The sequence below is a fragment of the Pelodiscus sinensis genome, chromosome 1 (genome assembly GCF_049634645.1).
Source record: "Pelodiscus sinensis isolate JC-2024 chromosome 1, ASM4963464v1, whole genome shotgun sequence".
Taxonomy (NCBI): domain Eukaryota; kingdom Metazoa; phylum Chordata; order Testudines; family Trionychidae; genus Pelodiscus; species Pelodiscus sinensis.
In genome coordinates this window covers 71,254,142-71,272,137 of record NC_134711.1, presented here as the reverse complement: position 1 = coordinate 71,272,137, position 17,996 = coordinate 71,254,142, and the positions used below count along the sequence as shown (strand labels likewise).

The 17,996-nt window shown below is 42.4% G+C and overlaps 1 protein-coding gene across 11 annotated transcripts in view; it reads right to left on the bottom strand.

Moving 5' to 3' along the window:
• The window catches only part of PTPRQ (protein tyrosine phosphatase receptor type Q), a 209,920-nt gene that overhangs the window by 130,916 nt on the left and 61,008 nt on the right, over positions 1–17,996 (bottom strand). For all 11 annotated transcript variants that reach the window (XR_012904907.1, XM_075932438.1, XM_075932405.1 and 8 more), the window contains exons 23-27: positions 16,470–16,669; positions 13,231–13,480; positions 8,084–8,212; positions 7,339–7,485; positions 346–518 (exon numbers count right to left, since the gene is read on the bottom strand). Coding sequence is in view for 10 of the 11 variants with exons in the window: in XM_075932438.1 (XP_075788553.1) it covers positions 346–518; positions 7,339–7,485; positions 8,084–8,212; positions 13,231–13,480; positions 16,470–16,669 (899 nt within the window). In the remaining variant the exon portion in view is untranslated. The remainder of the gene's footprint in view (positions 1–345; positions 519–7,338; positions 7,486–8,083; positions 8,213–13,230; positions 13,481–16,469; positions 16,670–17,996) is intronic.

Below are 17,996 nucleotides of genomic sequence, written 5' to 3'. Positions count from 1 at the left end.
GGTGTGGAGAAGGAGTGGGGCCTAGCAGAAAGGGCGGAGCTAGAAGTGAGGTGGGGAGCTTACCTCCCCCAGTACTGCCTTCACCACAGCCTAAGCCTAGTGAGCTTAAGTCAACTGACCTGAGCCAGCCAGGGCGGTGCCATATGCCTTTCATTGTTGTGTAGATTTACTCTTATGTGACATTGCAGTGAGCTGAAAGTAGAATCTTTAACTCTCAGTTAAGAATGGAACAAAAAATAAGAGACAGTGAGAAAGGAGTGAACATTAATCAATAGTAATAATAATTCTGTAATTTAATATTGAGTAAGGCAAACAAAACAGAATAGCCAAATAAAAACAAAATACCTTAGCTTTCCCTGTGAGAACTGTATTTTCCACAGTCACTCCTGTATCCTGAGCTAACACTTTAACTCTGTATTGGGTAATGATTCCATTTGGTTGTTGTGGTTTTCTCCAAACAATTCTTATGAGAGTGGCTTCTACTTCAGCTAGTTGTAAATCAGATACTGCACTTGGAACTAAAACAAACAAAAACTCCTTAAGTTTAAATGTTATTTCCAATACTGAATTTCATTAAACACTATCCATTTCTAAACCTTACTGTAAACTTTTTCAGCATATTAATTAAAGGCATTCTAAGCATTATCAGCTTTTAAGTGTTTATGAACAGAGTTGCTCCAGTGCAATCAACAACAGCGGCGGATATAGGGCAGGGCGAGAGGGGAGGCTGCCCCGGGCCCCGCACTTCAATAGGCCCTGCACTAGCACCAGGGGCGGACTGGCCCGGTGGGCCACCAGGAATTTCCTGGTGGGCCGTCCACCGAAGGGCCAGCTGGCAGCTGCTGGAGACGGAGGGGGATTGTGATGGGGCACCGCAGCCTCGCACTAGAAATTCCCCAGCGCTGGCCAGTACAGGCCATGTGGGGCCAAGTGAACACATGTGCGGCATGCTGAAATGCCGCGCAACAGCTGAGAGGGGAGACTTCCGGGTGTGGCGTGACATCACAGTCCGGGACTTTAAAACCGCGCGGCCCAGCGTTGCACTGCTCGGTTCGGCACGTGGTCTGGAGCCTGGGCTGGGGTCATGGCTGCCCTGCAAACTGGAAGGCAGAAGGTGGATGGCAGAGGAAGGGGCTTGTGCTGAAGAGAGGGGGGCAGGTCAGGAGAATAAAGGAGAAGGCACCAAATGCCAGGGGGCCAAGTGAAGAAAATGAGGAAAAGGGCAGGAGGGGAGGTGCCAGTGGGAGGGGGATAGGGTGATGCTGGGAGAGGAGAGGGTAAGGGCATTGGGGGCTAAAAGGGGGAGGGGGAGGTGCTGAGAGAATGGTTGAAAGGGGGGTGGGCATGAGGAAGGTAGGGATGGAGCAAGTCATGTGTGAGGGCACAGGGCATGAGGGGAAGAGGGCAGAAGGTGGTGAGGGAGTGGGCATCAGGGAAAAAGAGGGCAAAGAGTGCAGGGGCAGTGAAGGAAGGGGGAGGCACCAGGAGGGTGCAGGAGTAAGAGAAGGTGCAGGTGCGAGGGGATTCTGGCGGTGAAGCAGAAGGGCAGACACCTACAGGGGAGGGACCAGCACCAGAGGAGAGAGGCAGCACAGGTATGTAGAGGGAGTTGTTAGGAGAGGAGATGAGGAGGGGTAGCTCACATGATCAGAGTGGGGTTACTGGAGGAGTGGGCACAGGGGGATGCCTTTTTTCTATGTTTTCTCCAAAGGGGGGCCTCGTGAAATTGTGTTGCCCTGAGCCCCGCAAAACTCTCATCCGCCCATGATCAACAAACTACTTCAAATAAATTTTGTCCCACTAGTTAAACCATGATTTAAAAACATGCAGATCATTATATGATTTTAATAAAATGGTATGTACAGGTGGTGTCTTCATCTGGTGCAAATCAGTATAGCTCAGTTTCATCTGAACTCATTTGCACTGGAAGTCAGGGGATTTATGCTGATCTACACCAGTTGGTACAAACTTAAAGCAAATATATATATATATGAATGAAATGGAAAAAGTATTTAGAAAATTATAATTATTGATAGTCCTATTTTCTGTGCGTCACATATTATGAATTGTATTACATTTTGCCTTTTAGTAATAATAATCTTACATTGTACATATGTATCACTTAATCACCCTAGCAAGTGCCTTAGGCACCGGTGTACCTCAATCTCTTGTACTCTTTGCTGTGACAAATAACAGTCTAGTCTCCTCTGGACTGTAATACAGGCAGTCCCCAACTTATGTCGGATCCGCACTTACGTCGGATCCGCACTTACGAACGGGGCTTTCCTCGCCCCGGAGCTCGCAGGCAGTGGGACCGCCCAGAGCGCAGCGGTCCCGCCACCTTGACCTCCGGGGCGAGAAAAGCTGCTCCGGGTGCCCCTGGTCTGCTGGGGACTCCGCCGCCGCCGCCGCCGCCGCTTTGCTCCCGGTGCCTCTGGTCTGCTGGGGACCGTCTCCAGCAGACTAGGGACACCTGGACCAAAGCCGGGGAAGCGGAGGGGTCCCGCGCCTCTGAGGCTTTGCCAGAGCAAAGCCTCAGAGGCGCAGCACCCCACCGCCGCTGCGGCTTTGCTCCCCGTGTCCCTGGTCTGCTGGGGGAGGGGCGCAGCTAGTGGCCCCTCCCTCCCCCAGCAGACCAGGGAGATGTGGAGCAAAGCCCCGGGCCTGTGGTAGAGCAGGTGGGGCGCTGCCGGTTGGTCCCGCAGCACCGCTCCTTGGTGCTACTGGACCAACCCGGCAGCACCCAGCTGCTCTGCCCCAGGAGTCCTGATTCAGCCGCTGCTGATCAGTTTCAGCAGCGGCTGAATCAGGACACCTGGGGCAGAGCAGCTGGGGTGCTGCTGGGTTGGTGCAGTAGCGCCGAGGAGCGGCGGCGCTACTGGACCAACCCAGCAGCACCCCAGCTGCTCTGCCCCAGGCGTCCCCAAGTCAGCCGCTGCTGAAACTGACCAGGGGCTGACCACAGGAAGCCCCTGCCCCGGGCTTCCTGGAATCAGCCGCTGATCAGTTTCAGCAGCAGCTGACTTGGGGATGCCTGGGGTTCTTAAGTTGAATCTGTATGTAAGTCAGAACTGGTGTCCAGATTCAGCCGCTGTTGAAAATGATCAGTTTCAGTAGCGGCTGAATCTGGACGCCAGTTCCGACTTACATACAGATTCAACTTAAGAACAAAGCTACAGTCCCTATCTTGTACGTAACCCGGGGACTGCCTGTACTTCAATCTAATTTTGGTCATTGGGTTTAGTGTGTGGATGCTGAGTGGTGTTGGTGGTCTACAATACACAGGAGGTCAGACTAGATGATCCGGTGGTCCCTTCTGGCCTTAAACACAAGGACTTTTTTCATGCAAAATAACAACCATCACACGTCTGTGTCTTAACATACCCTGCACTGAATCAAGTGGAATTAAAACCCTGTGGATGGAGGAAGTCCCGCCTCTTTACCCAGACTGGGGCATGCTTCAAATGCTGGGGCAACATAACAGGCAGTAGCACGACTCAGTCTCAGCTGACTACCAGAGGAGAAGGACCTCCAGCAGGAGTGCCAGAGACATACCAGTCAGAGCCTATGTCTACACTGTTGGGTTTTTTTCGGAAAAAGGTATGCAAATTACAAACCGCAGTTTGCATACCTTTTTCCGATCCTTTTTTTGGAAGAGGCTTTTCTGACATTTGGCCCGTCTACATGGAGCCAAATATAGGAAAACCCTCCTTTTTCAGAAGAGACCACCTGGAAGAGACCTGCACCTGCACTGGTAGGAAGTGACCCAGGGAGGCTGTTGGAGTGGTATCTCCCACCTAGGTGAGCTTGGCGTGTTTCGGTCAGAGTCCCGGTCAGAGTCCCCACTGAGCAAGTGGTAGAACGCTCTGCCACTCACGGGGCCCTGAGTCAGGACTAGTAGAGTAGGGTCACCCAGGTCCTCCAGCCAAGGCTGTCACCCTCATTGATTCTAGCCATTAGTCGGTGCTGCCCTGAACCAGGGGCTACTCCTTATTGATTCTGGCTGTTAGGCAGTACTGCCCTGATCTAAGGCTACTCTATTAACTTTAGCCACTGAAACCAAAGGTGGGTTTCCATAGATTAAAGGAGATTGCTGACAATTTGGCAACTGACCAAGTGGCATCCACACTGCTGGGTACCCTCCCTCCAAAGGGCGGGGTGTGCATATGTAACCACCACCAGGCAGATTTGAACCTGGGACCTCTGGAGCTTAAGGTAGCAGACTCTACAGCTTGAGCTTTAAAACCAGCTGACTCTCATCTCAGGCTGTAGAGCTCACTTGATCATATCTCTTTCTGCAAGTGGTCTAAGTGCCACTCTATGGTACAGTGAACCATGTTAGGCATGTGGGCTACACATACACCAGGACAATTTCACAGAATGGCTCTTGTAGAATTTGAAGCACAAAATCATTCATCCTAAAGTAACATAGATAAAAGGCCTGCTAATCCTGACTTACATAAGTAGTCTTTTCACTACAAATGGGATTACTCGCACAAATGGGGGTTTATAGGTTTGGTACCAAAATTATTAATCTATCATATCATAACACACTTGAAAATACTTGTATTGCCTAGCATGAATATAAACACCAAAATAAATCAGTATTCAAATTGGAGGGCTATAACACTCAGTTCTTCTTGCTGATAAGAAGTTAGAACATCACCTGCTAGTTTTCCCAGAAGCAACTAGGTAAAAGAAATCTAGCAAATAAATAAAAGAAAATAATATGGGTCAGAGTGGGAGTGCAGTCCAGAAGGAAAACACTGGTCTGGAAGTCAGGAAACTTGGATTCTATTCCAGCGCTGCCACTGACCTGCTATATGAACTTGGGCAAGTCACTTCACTTCTTCTTTCTGTTTTCCTACCATTTGTTTGTATTGTGTATTTAGGTCCAGAACTAGCCAAGGCTTACCTAGTAGTCACAATTAAATCAATAGGATTCCTTACAGCGCATAAAGCTAAGCATGAAGCAGGTGAATTGGGATCCAAGACTGAAAGCTCTCTGGGACAGGGATTGTCTCTTACTATGTATTTGTACAATAACTAACACAATGGAGACTTGATCAGGGCTGGTACCTGTAGACACTACTTCCCAACAAATATTTTGAACTTCAATTTTGAAGAAGGATTTGAGACTCATGGAGGTAATAAAACAGGATCAAGATCAACTCCAACATTAGTCAGTGTGGACCAGTGACTATACCAGAGGACAAGAGAACATGTTGTCAAACCTTGTAATAAGTGTTAATTGCATCTTAATAGAGAAATTGTGCTATGAGTTATCTCCCCTCCCATTCACAGTCATGTAACATTTCTGTGGCATCTACAGAAATTTCTTACTGTAGATTATTCATGATTTTAGCTGTATTTAATGTGATAAAGGCTTTGTCCTTTTTTTTATTAGAAAAATTAATTCAACTGTCTATCTCTGCTTTTCATTGCTAGTCCCCCACGACCTCAATCATACAACCTTTTCTGATTCTCTCCACTGATAATGAGGAGAATCAGCAACATGTAACTATACGAAACCCCTTAGAACACTAGCAAAAGTTTTATGTCTTCACTAGTAATTCACAGGTCACAGTTTGCACAACTCTAGACTTACTAATCCATTAAATTACTCATCCAACCATATAATTTTATAATTGAGAAAGGAAGCTAAAACTGGATTTGGAAGAGGAGTATTAACCTCAGGAGGCAGATCTGAAAATGTCAGAGCATTGGGAAAAGTGGGGTTACCACTGACTAGGGATGTTAAATATTGGTTAACTGAATAGTCGATTGACCTCATGAATTCTTATCAGTTACTTGACTATTCTATGGTCCCTGGGGGTAGGGCTGGCACCCAGTGTGCTCCGGCCCCACTACTGAGGAACCCCCTGCCATTCTGTGCTGCTGCCTCTGTATCAGAGGAAACAGTGTGGGGTGCTAGGCAGGAGCTGGTCCATGAGGGGAGCCAGTTTAAAAACCAGCTCCCCTCGTGAACTGACTGCCTGTCATCCTGCGTTGTTGCCTCTTATACAGTTGCAGCTGCATGGGCTGCCAACAGCCCTTGTCCAGCGTGGGGTCTGAGCTCTTAGACCTGGTGCGAGCCAGAACTGAGCTGAGCTGCCTGCCTGCCTGGCTCCTAATACACTTTAAAAGCAGAGCCGCAGCAGGGGTCAGTCCCGAACCCGGAGGAAGTTTCTGTCTAGCTTGCTAAAAAAATTACTGGCAAGGGGGAATGGGGAATGTGTGTAGTCTATAGCATTAACTGATACGCATCAATTTTGCTTATTGGTTAATACAGCATTTCTAAAAACTGTGGGTCCCGACCCCCCGGGTGGTCACAAACAACTTAGAGGGGGGTCGCAAGCAACTGAGAGGGGGGTCGCGGTATTACAAGTTTGAGAACCCCTGGGTTAATAGGTTAAGTGACTATACTGTTACATCCCTACCACTGAAGGCTGTATTTAAGGGAATGAATTTACAAAAGTCTGTTAGTTTTCGTTTTAATGAGTAAAAAAAAATTGAACAGGACTGAACAGAGAAAGATGGATGGAAAAGGAAGGTGACAGGGAGAATGCACATATGCCCTTTCACACCTGCTGAGTTTGGCTAGTTGTCTCCTGTATTATCATGAGCAGCATTTCATCTGTTCTATTTTCAGACCTCTTATATACTGAGAAATCTCACTATAATAAATAAAAAGAGTATTCTTGGATGTCCTGTAAAACATGTATGCTTTTTATGCTTTAACTAAAGTGTATTAATCACCTTCTTACAGACAAACAATGTATTTTGTTGAAAGTAGTATAATTTTGATGCACATAGACCACATTCTTCTTTTTAAGGTTAGCACATGCTACTCACATAACTATATCTTTTGAAAAAGAGCTCTATGAGACAATATCACTAAAAAGATAATGAATTGTACATGTGGAGTGATCAAATTTGATATAATTATAGAAATATGCTTTTACCCGACTATTTGCTGCCATCTACTGGCCAAATAACAGGAGTTGGTCTTTACTTCTGGAATGGGTACTTCAGTTAATGCCTTTTTTCATTCAAAAATATTATTTCCACAATCTTTGAAGGCTTTTGAACTAAAATAAATATGATCGTTTCACAAGGTGTGTTTATTTTTTGTGATTGCTAAACATGCAATCACATACATTTCTGTGTATTCTATTTTTGGCATGTAATACACCACCCAGATGAGGAAGTAAACTAGAAACTCACTTATTTTTCATACACAGTTTACTCAAATGGCTTTGAAGGGAGAATTAAAATCAGTCATCATATGGAGCAGGACAGTAGCTTTGTCTGTTTTATTTTTATAACTCTACCTACCTTCTGGAGGAGTGAAAATTGTTACATTAGTTTTAGGCCCGATCCCAGCACTTGTCTCAGCACCAACATACACATCATATCTTGTGAATGGTGTTAGATTATCAAATATAAACTTGAGCTCTCTTGTGCTGTTATCCAGAATATAACCTACAATGAAAAGAGAAAGCAGTTTCAGTTTAATAAAAACAGTTTTGAACGTTTCTTCATTTTAAATATAGTTATTTTCCCTGGCAATGTAAGACAGAGGACCAAAACAATAATGAAGTTATTAACAATAACGAAGTTACCATCAGTTTGTGATAACTTTAGAGTTATTAGAATTGCTATTTCATGTCCCCGGTAAAATATTCATATATCATTATAATTCAAAGGGACCCTTTCAACTAGTCTGAATAGAAAATTTTTCTTTCCTTTTAATTTCTTTTTTATATAACCTAGCTGGAGGTTGAGTCATGATGAGGGAGCACTGTAAGTCCTGGTAACCAAAGAGGGGCCAGTGTATGAGGAAGGGGATATCAAACTGGATGAGAGCTTATTCACTAGACACAAGCACGAGGAGGCATTGTAGTAGACAGCAACCCCCCGGACAAGCATCCTTTTTCACTAAGAAATTATCAGAGAATTACTACCAAGCCTAATTTATAAATTTGTTTTCAAGTATCCATTTTTAGAATAATAGTGCTACAGCTACCATTAGAAATTGTATCCTAACGATAGAGGAAATCTAAGTTTGACTGAGACTTACCAGATGGTCCATATAACTCAACTCTGTAACTAAACTTTCCTGTTACAATGGTTGGTGGTTCCCAAGACACTGAGAAGGACTTTCCAGTAATGTTGCCTTTGGCTAAATTCTGGGGTTGATCTTCTGGAACTAGAAAAACAATGGGAAAAATGTATACACACATAATTCATATTAGGATTTCCTAGATTTAATTTCTATTACTCAGCTTAAATGTAAAATAAAATAAGACCGAAAAAAACCCCACTAAACTATTATGTAAATTGGAAAACTGGGATTTATATTAATGTGGAATTTTCTGACTGATTTAAAATTACTTCATTTTAATTTAAAAAAAAGGGGGGACCATTGGTAACTTATCTTGCTAGAGAGATATAAATTTGCAATTGAACCTGAAAAGGGAGAAATGCCAGAGACTCCATCAAGACCAATAGGAATTTTGTGATTGCTATTGATTTTACATTGCAAGGCAATCAGGTTCTACGACAATGGGTAGGATATAAAACTTAGGTGGACAATTTCATCAACAGGTATGCAGTCTCTCCCTCTTATACTTTGTTTCCTAAAGCTCGTTTGATTATCTTCAGTGCTGCCCAGAGCACCAATCCTGCAAACAGCTGCACGTGAACAACTTTATTCACCAGAGTAACTCTATTGCTTTTAATGAGATTTAACTCTTCTAAGTAAATTTACTAACATAGTTTAAAAGATTGCAAGATCAGGCCTTAGCATTTCTAAATCAGAGCTTGCTGTACTTTGATAGATTTTTGAATATACCCAGTAAGCAAATTCGTTTTATTTGGATGATAATCACAGTTTGAATCCAGGACCAAAGTTTTGGGGGTTTTCTTTGAGGGGGGAGGGATTTGAAAAAGAATGTCTAAAGTTAACCGTTGAAATCCAAATTTAGGTACACAACTCAGAATCCTGATTTCCAAGAATGCTGAGTTCAATAGCAGTTGGTAGGTACACGTTTTTTAAAATTAGATTACTAATCTAGGTGCCTTTATTTGGATAGAGAAGTCTAACTGGAAACATCCAGCTTTTAAAACTTTGACCCAAATATCTTGCAGAATATCCTGAATTTTCCATGAAAATGTAGTCTTTGGTTTTTGTACAAACAACAAGAGAAACTAAACCTGAATTTACCCAAATCAAGATTTAAAACAAATAAACCCTAGAGCTTTGAGTTTTTCTGCATTTTCCACTTAGCTTTATTACAAAATTCATTTATAATAAACAACAATTTTAGCTTAGTCCTCTGAAAAATAACATGTAGATTTACTCATGAGGATTATTCTTAAAAAGTATCAGAGGAGTAGCCATGTTAGTTTGCTTCAGCAAAAACAACAAGGAGTCCTGTGGCACCGTAAAGGCTAACGTTTATTGGGGCATAAGCTTTCATGGGCTGCACTTAGAAAGTAATATGTCAATTTTTAAAAATGAAAACATAAAAATGAAAACTTCTAAAATTACTTAAAACATGTATTGCCATAACAATATCCCAGTCATTTTGCTAATGTGATGATCAAACACCTCAGTTGTTTAGAAGAGTAACAGAGACAAAAAGACAATTCTCCCCTATCAGGCTAGTTGTCAAAATAAGAACAGCTCCCAATGAAAAAAAAGAACAGCTTCTCAGGAATTTCTTAGGTGCTACTCAGTGAATATAACCAAGAATAATAAAGTTATCTTGCCAACTCTAATGGTATCAGCCGCACTCATACATTATTCTTAAGTGTCAGGTTTTACAAGGAATCAAGAGACACAGCAGTTCTTCTCCTGACCAAATCATGTCACATAACTCATAGAGATTACATTAATTATTTGACTCCACTTGATCCCATGCCCAGTGACAAAATATGTAAGTGCTGGATTTTGCACAAGACATATGGTAATAATTTTTAATTATAATGTAGTCATGTCCAGAAACTGTAAAATGAGAAGCAAAAAAAAAAAAAAAAGTAAACAGATTCTTAAATAGCATAGTGAGCAAGAAGGACCATGTCACTGGGAAGGATGGGGAAGGGGATCAGCAGAACGGGATTTGAATGGTTTCAAAATCTGGGAATGGGTTCAAGGCAGGATATTTGTCATGAAGAGTCATGAGGTCACCTTTGCCTATGTGGCCACAGGAGGTCATGTGCCAGCAAATTAATGCAGTTTCATAGTACATGTAGGAGACGCAGGATTCATAAGATCATGCAGTAATGACAGAGACGGGAGAGAAGATTCACAGCTCTCCAGCCCACTGTATGCCAAAGGATGCTACTTAGGAAGGTGCAAACATACTTCGCCCTCAAACACATTTCTCCCAGGGCTGAGGGCCTACCCTAGTTACTCAACATTTGATCTTAAAAAGACAGCAAGAAAAGTTGGCAGTTGACAGGTAGTTTGGGTGGCATCACATGCTAAGGTTGGAGAGTTAAGATGCTACGGTAGGAGATATGATTTCAGTAGTTTAAGGGAGGTGGTGATAGATCACTTGATGTTGGGGAATGTGAAAAAGTTCTGGGCACTTGGAGGGTAATTCTGAGTCAATTGTGGGGTGGAAGAGTGTTTTAATATCAGGAAGAGAGGGCAGGGTGCTCTGCAATACAGGCAGTCCCCGACTTACGCGGATCCGACTTATGTCGGATCCGCACTTACGAACGGGGCTTTCTCGCCCCGAAGCTCGCAGGCAACGGTCTGCCACCTCAATCTCCGGGGCGAGAAAAGCTGCTCCCGGTGCCCCTGGTCTGCTGGGGACCGTCTCCAGCAGACCCGGGGCACCGGGAGCAAAGCCTCAGAAGCGCGGGACCCCGCCGCGGCTGCAGCTTTGTTCCCGGTGCCCCTGGTCTGCTGGGGACCGTCTCCAGCAGACCAGGGGCACTGCGAGCAAAGCCGCAGCGGTGGCGGGTCCCACGCCAGAGCAAAGCCTCAGAGGCGCGGCACCCCGCCGCTGTGGCTTTGCTCCCCGTGTCCCTGGTCTGCTGGGGGGGGGGGGCGCAGCTAGTGTGCCCCCGCCCCAGCAGACCAGGCTTTTGTTGTGTACCCTGGGGCAGAGAAGCTGGGGCGCTGCCGGTTGGTCCCGCAGCGCCGCTCTGGGCACTACTGGACCAACCCGGCAGCACCCCAGCTGCTCTGCCCCAGGCGTCCTGATTCAGCTGCTGCTGGTCAGTTTCAGCAGCGGCTGAATCAGGACGCCTGGGGCAGAGCAGCTGGGGTGCTGCTGGGTTGGTCCAGTAGCGCCGAGGAGCAGCGCTACTGGAGCAACCCAGAAGCACCCCAGCTGCTCTGTCCCAGGCGTCCCCAAGTCAGCCACTGCTGAAACTGACCAGCGCTGACTACAGGAAGCCCGAGGCAGAGTTGTTCTGCCCCAGGCTTCCTGGAATCAGCCGCTGATCAGTTTCAGCAGCAGCTGACTTGGGGACTTGGGGTTGTTAAGTTGAATCTGTATGTAAGTCAGAACTGGCGGTCAGTTTCAGCAGCGGCTGAATCTGGACGCCAGTTCCGACTTACATACAGATTCAACTCAAGAACAAACCTACAGTCCCTATCTTGTACGTAACCCGGGGACTGCCTGTAATGTGCCTTGGGAAAACCCACTATTGACATTCATTTCAGCCTGGGAACAAAATTCTGACATGCCTTAACATACATAAAAGACTCCACAGCAACATTTTTTGATTCATAGCAAAGTAAAACCAACAGAGACCCTACATTCTTAGAATCTTCAACTTGTGGGCCACACAAACCCTTGCTCTTTCCTCTAAAGCTCAATGAGGATTAAGTAATTTGGACTGGCCCTACATGTGGTCAATGTACTTGTGTACATCAGAGATCTATTAGGCCAAACTTTGTTTAGGGGAACAGAACACATCTGCTAGTTTCTCCTCCAGACTTTATAATACTAGCTTCAACCACATCACACAGACATCCTAGATTAGCAGAGGCTGAGTATTCTATCCTTCTGTCCTGGATATTCTTTTGCAGAACAAAACCCTTTTACTTGAGATTTGATGCATTCCCAAGGATTTTGTTATGACCAATACACCTGTCCTAGCATGTTAAGAGTTTGGAAAGCTCAGATAAAAAGTTGGAAGAGAGCCTTGAATCAGACTGGGAAGTACACAGAACTTCATCCCGGGCACAACTATATATTCACCTATTACAAAACCATTCAACAAAGCAATATTAGGAAAGAATCAGATAATTTTTCATCTGCAAGTTAGCATGAATTCTGACATAAAAGAAGAATCCAGAATTACCAAACAGTGCTAGATAAAAGATTGATGCACTCTCCAACTGAGGAGCAGTTTTTGGCTCAAGGCCAGTTAGCAGGTATTTAGGCAATCTTGGTTTCCAGCCCTGTCCCCCTGATGACAGGTCACTTGCAATGTGCTGAGACTCTTGGGGATCAAGGGCTGAGGATTACCTTTCAAACTGTGGATCCTGGGGGAGTGGGGGGACATTGGAAAAGATGTTTTTCTCTCTTCCACCCTGTTTCTCCATAGCTGCAGAGAAATATAGCTGATTGCAGGAAGTTGTGGACACACCTGAACTACATGTGCAGAAGTGGTGGAAGTACTTATGTGAGAACTAAGAGTTCAATTTTGCATTTTGTGTCTGATCTGGGACATGCTGAACACCTTCTTAGATATGCTGAGTCTCTGCACTAGAGTCCCAGCACTCAGGGTAATGCAGATAAAAAATAGGACAAATTACACCCAGCTCTCAGTGGTGGTGGAGAAGGAGCTTTACCAAGGATGGTAAGGAAAGCTTGCTCTGGGTACTGCAGGCTCTTTACTACTACGACCTCAAGTTTTCATAGAATTAAGAACCTACAGTATTTCCCATCTCTTTTAGATAATCATACTTTGCTTTATCAACTCCCATCCACCACTCTTTTCTACATTATACAGTACCTACACACATTCAGTTGATCTCATCTGGTGCACATGATTAAGTATACCAGGAATTATAAAACAAAGAATGTATCTGTTGAAACACAACCTGAGATCTAGCTGAGACAGAATCACAGTCTAAAGTATTCTGCAATGTAACCTAAACTCCCTATGTTATATATTTTAAAATATGTCTGAGAATTTCTCATTTTGATTTTTGTCTGTAGCTAAAAATTGTTTTTGTTTTTAGAAAGCAACACATACCTGCTTCTGGTGTCCTCACGATTGTGCTGTCAATATAGCCTGCTTCAGTAGTAACTGCAGAGACTTCAAAAAGGTAAGTGGTGTATGGTCTAAGATGAGTCACAACAAAACTAATAGGTTCATTCCAGACAGAACTCCTTTGAGTAGTTGCTGCTGTACTTGGTGTAAACATAGCCCGTGAAGGAAATGTAGATTTTCCAAAAGTAGTTGAAGGGGTGGTAGTACTCCACAAAAATGATTCACTGTTTTCCTGAAGAGATAAAACATGAGCCATGAAAAGTTAAGGCTATTACTCATTTTGCCTCAATCGGTGCTGAACTATAGGTCTTTCCAATAACTGACTTCTTTATACAGCTATAAAAAGTGGAAATTTTAAAAATTACAAGTAGGATAAAAGTTACACTCAAAACTCTAAGGCCAAAAATTAATGAAAGCCTTCAGCATGTATTCAAGAGAAGAATTGAGCTAAAAATAATGGTAACTAGAGAAATATCAAATAATTTGATTCTCACAAGATCAAAAAAGTAACCTGAAAGACCAAATAAAAATAAACTAAAAAATAAAACGGTCATGCCAGACCAACAACAATAATACTCAAAAATACAAAAACTACATCTTTAAAACAAAATAGTTGAAAAATACTCAGAGGGGTAGCTGTGTTAGTCTGTAACTTTAAAAACAATGAGCAGTCCTGTGTGGCACCTTAAGGTGCATCTATACTGCACCATTATTTCAAGATAACTAGCCATTCCAATATTTCAAAATAATTTTGAAGTAACAGATGGCTTATTCTGAAATCTGTAAACCTCATTTTACAAGGAATAACACCTATTCCAAAACAGCTATTTCGAAATAAGGCGTGTATAGATGCTCCACTGCTGCTATGTCAAAGGACCATTCTGTGTTATTTCTCGCCAGTGCCTCCTGTGGTTCTAAATCGAGATAGCATGTCTACATTAGGGAAGCCTGCCTCAGACTAATTTTGAGGCTTCCCTGCAGTGTAGACATGCTGTTTTGAAATAAGCTATTTCAGAATAACTATTCCAGAATAGCTTATTTTGAAATAAGCATGCAGTATAAACATACCCTTAGACTAACATTTATTAGGTCATGAGCTTTCATGGGTAATACCCTCTTCATTAGATGAACTGGATTGTAAATTTCAGAATCCAGGGTATATATAACAGCAAAAGAAGTTTATTGTCAATTGTAGGAAGGGGGTTATTGAACCTAATTAAATCAGGCTGCATGTGTCTCAATCATAGTATGTGAATGCCAATATCAAAGGTGGGAAAGTTGACTTTGTAATGCATTAACCAGTTAAGATCTTTATTCAAGGCTAAGTTAATGGTGTTTAACTTGCAAATGAACTTCAGTTTATGTCTCCCTCTGTAATTGGGCAATAACATTCTTTTGTAGAAGAATGACTACTTTTAAATCCATTACTGAATGTCCATGGAGGCTAAAATGTTCCCCTATAGGTTTTTGTGTGTTACCATTCCTGAGTCTGTTTTCTGTTCATTTATCCAATCCGGATAGTCCCTACATTAAAGGATAGATGGATGAAGTGGGTTTTACCCATGAAAGCTCATGACCTAATACATTTGTTAGTCTCTAAGGTGCCATGGTCCTGCTCGTGTTAGTTGAAAATTAGTTTGTCTTTTCTAAATTTTCTAAATGTAGCTTGTGATCATCCTTCCCCTGATAGCATTATTAGCCATGTAGAAGATGCAGTTCACTCCACTATTTGATGCCTGATTCTACATCACATATTAAAATATACTAACAGTATCAAAAATGGCTAAATTGAACCAAAGCTCTAGTGTTGATGAAACTGCCAGATTTGGTTTCTAGTATTCAATCACTCTGTTTCACGAGCCTCCAAGTAAGTGAAACACATTAGTAATGTCCTAGGCTACATCTATACTGTGCTCTCTTGTGCAAGAAAATATGCAAATGAGGCAATGCAGTGAATATCACAGCACCTCATTTGCATACTTAATGAGCCACCATTTTGTGCAAGGGGCTTTTGAGCAAAAAGGAGCTGTCTGCACTGCTCCTTTTTGTGTGAAAACCTCTCTTGCACAAGAGCCGTTCTGCCTGAAAAAAAGCAGCAGAATGACTTGCGCAAGAGAGGGTTTTTGCACAAAAAGAAGCCATGTAGATTAAGTATGCAAATGAGGTGTGGTGATATTCACCGCTTTGCCTCATTTGCATATTTTCTTCCGCAACAGAGTGCAGTATAGACGTAGCCCTTCTGTATTGTAAATCCAAATGAAGCTGATCAAGCTAGAAAAGGTTGAATCTGATCAACAGCTATAGAAAAAAAGGCCAAGAAAAATCTAGATGCTACATTAAATGGTGCTAATGATTTAATTGGTGGCACTCTTTCTTTTGAGTTGGTTCTAAATTAACTCATTTTGATGTTAGGAGGCTCTGTAATGCTGGAAATCCTCATTCAGATGAAATGTGAAACCAAGATTCTGACAACCTGGAGACACTATAACTGGCACTTGTCACAAAAGCAGGGTTTTATTCTAGGATCCTAGGAAAATTCCAACTCAGGCCATGCGGAGCCTTGAATATACAGGGCTTCTACTCAGACTAGAGCTCTATTGGAAAATGGAATTTCAGACCCACAGGAAATTCCAAAAAATAGACATATTTTCATTCCAAATCAAAACAAAAAGTTTGAAAGTATGACATTTTTGAGTAACTGAAAATCCAAACAAAATTTCAGTTTAGAAATTTTGAAACATTTCAATGATGTCAAAAATCATTTTGACTTTTATCATTTTGTTTCATTTTACACAGGTATGTTTCAATAGCAATGGATCATTATTTTAATATGTATATAAAGTTGAGATTAAATGAAATAATGAAGTCAAGATTAGACTTTTAAGCATTATATAAACAAAATGAGAAAATAAACATTTCAATATTTTATATCAAAAATTTTATCAGCATCAACTTGTTTCTGTGAACCATTTACATTTTGACTATACTGCATTTTGTCCTGTCAGAAAAATTTTGACAAGCTCTAGCTCAGACATAAAGATAAGTCTGTACCCAGTGCACCAGTCTAAATGACCAAGACCTACAACTAAATTATAAAATTAGGAATAGACCTGAACCAAATTCCAGAGGCCCCCCCAGATTTTGGGGTGTTCAACATACAATGTGGAATCACATTTCATCCTGCAAGTCCATCTCTAATTAAACTGCTTTTTAACACTTACATTACATTCTGGTAACCTTCCTGTTAGAATGTCCTCCACTTTAACAGAAACATCTTTCACTACAATTCCACTTCTTGCATGTTTCACACTAATCTTGAAGCTGGTTATTTTCCCATTTGGTTGTTGAGGCAGAAACCAGATCAGATTTACAGCTGAATAATTCAAGGCCTCAACTGTGAGATTCACCACTTTACCTGGAGCTAAGAAACAAAATAAAACCAGTAAAACGTACAATTTCACAATTAACGTTTCTAATGTGAAATGAGTTTCAATATTCAATTAATCCTTATTTATTCCTGATACCTTTTTTATGCTCTATTTCTTGTTTCTGGACATTAATATTAATCATCACTATAGTATTGTGACGCAACTATGAAATTTTAAAAGTTATATAGCGCTCTCCAAGTATCGTGTTTGGTTATTTTCCCTTTTAAAATACAAATTTGTACTAGTGATCTCATAAAAACACTTGTTGTCATTGGCTGTTAAGGAAGGATAGCCTCTCTTAGCAAAATATTGAATATATTTCCTCTTACACTCGGGGTACATTTACATAGCAAGACTCAGACCCCAGGTCAAAAGAGTTGTGCTTGTGGGACTTGTGCTGTGGTGCTAAAAAGTGTTGTGTACACATTGTAGCTCAGACTGGAACTCAGTTCTGAAACATATAGAATCATAGAATCAAAGGACTGGAAGGGACCTCGAGAGGTCATCGAGTCCAGCCCCCCACCCTCAAGGCAGGACCAAGCTCTGTCTACACCATCCCTGACAGATGTCTATCTAACCTGTTCTTAAATATCTCCAGAGAGGGAGATTCCACCACCTCCCTTGGCAATTTATTCCAACATTTGACCACCCTGACAGTTAGGAATTTTTTCCTAATGTCCAATCTAAACCTCCCTTGCTGCACTTTAAGCCCATTACTCCTTGTCCTGTCCTCAGAAACCAAGAGGAACAAATTTTCTCCTTCCTCCTTGTGACACCCTTTTAGATATTTGAAAACCGCTATCATGTCCCCCCTTAATCTTCTTTTTTCCAAACTAAACAAGCCCAGTTCATGAAGCCTGGCTTCATAGGTCATGTTCTCTAGACCTTTAATCATTCTTGTCCCTCTTCTCTGTACCCTTTCCAATTTCTCCACATTCTTTCTTGAAATGTGGCGCCCAGAACTGGACACAGTACTTCAGCTGAGGCCTAACTAGTGCAGAGTAGAGCGGCAGAATGACTTCATGAGTTTTGCTTACAACACACCTGTTGATACAACCTAGAATCATATTTGCTTTTTTTGCAGCAGCATCACACTGTTGACTCATATTCAACTTGTGGTCCACTATGATCCCTAGATCCCTTTCCGCCATGCTCCTTCCTAGACAGTCGCTTCCCATCTTGTATGTATGGAACTGATTGTTCCTTCCTAAGTAGAGCACTTTGCATTTCTCTTTATTAAACTTCATCCTGTTTACCTCTGACCATTTCTCTAACTTGCTAAGGTCATTTTGAATTATGTCCCTATCCTCCAAAGAAGTT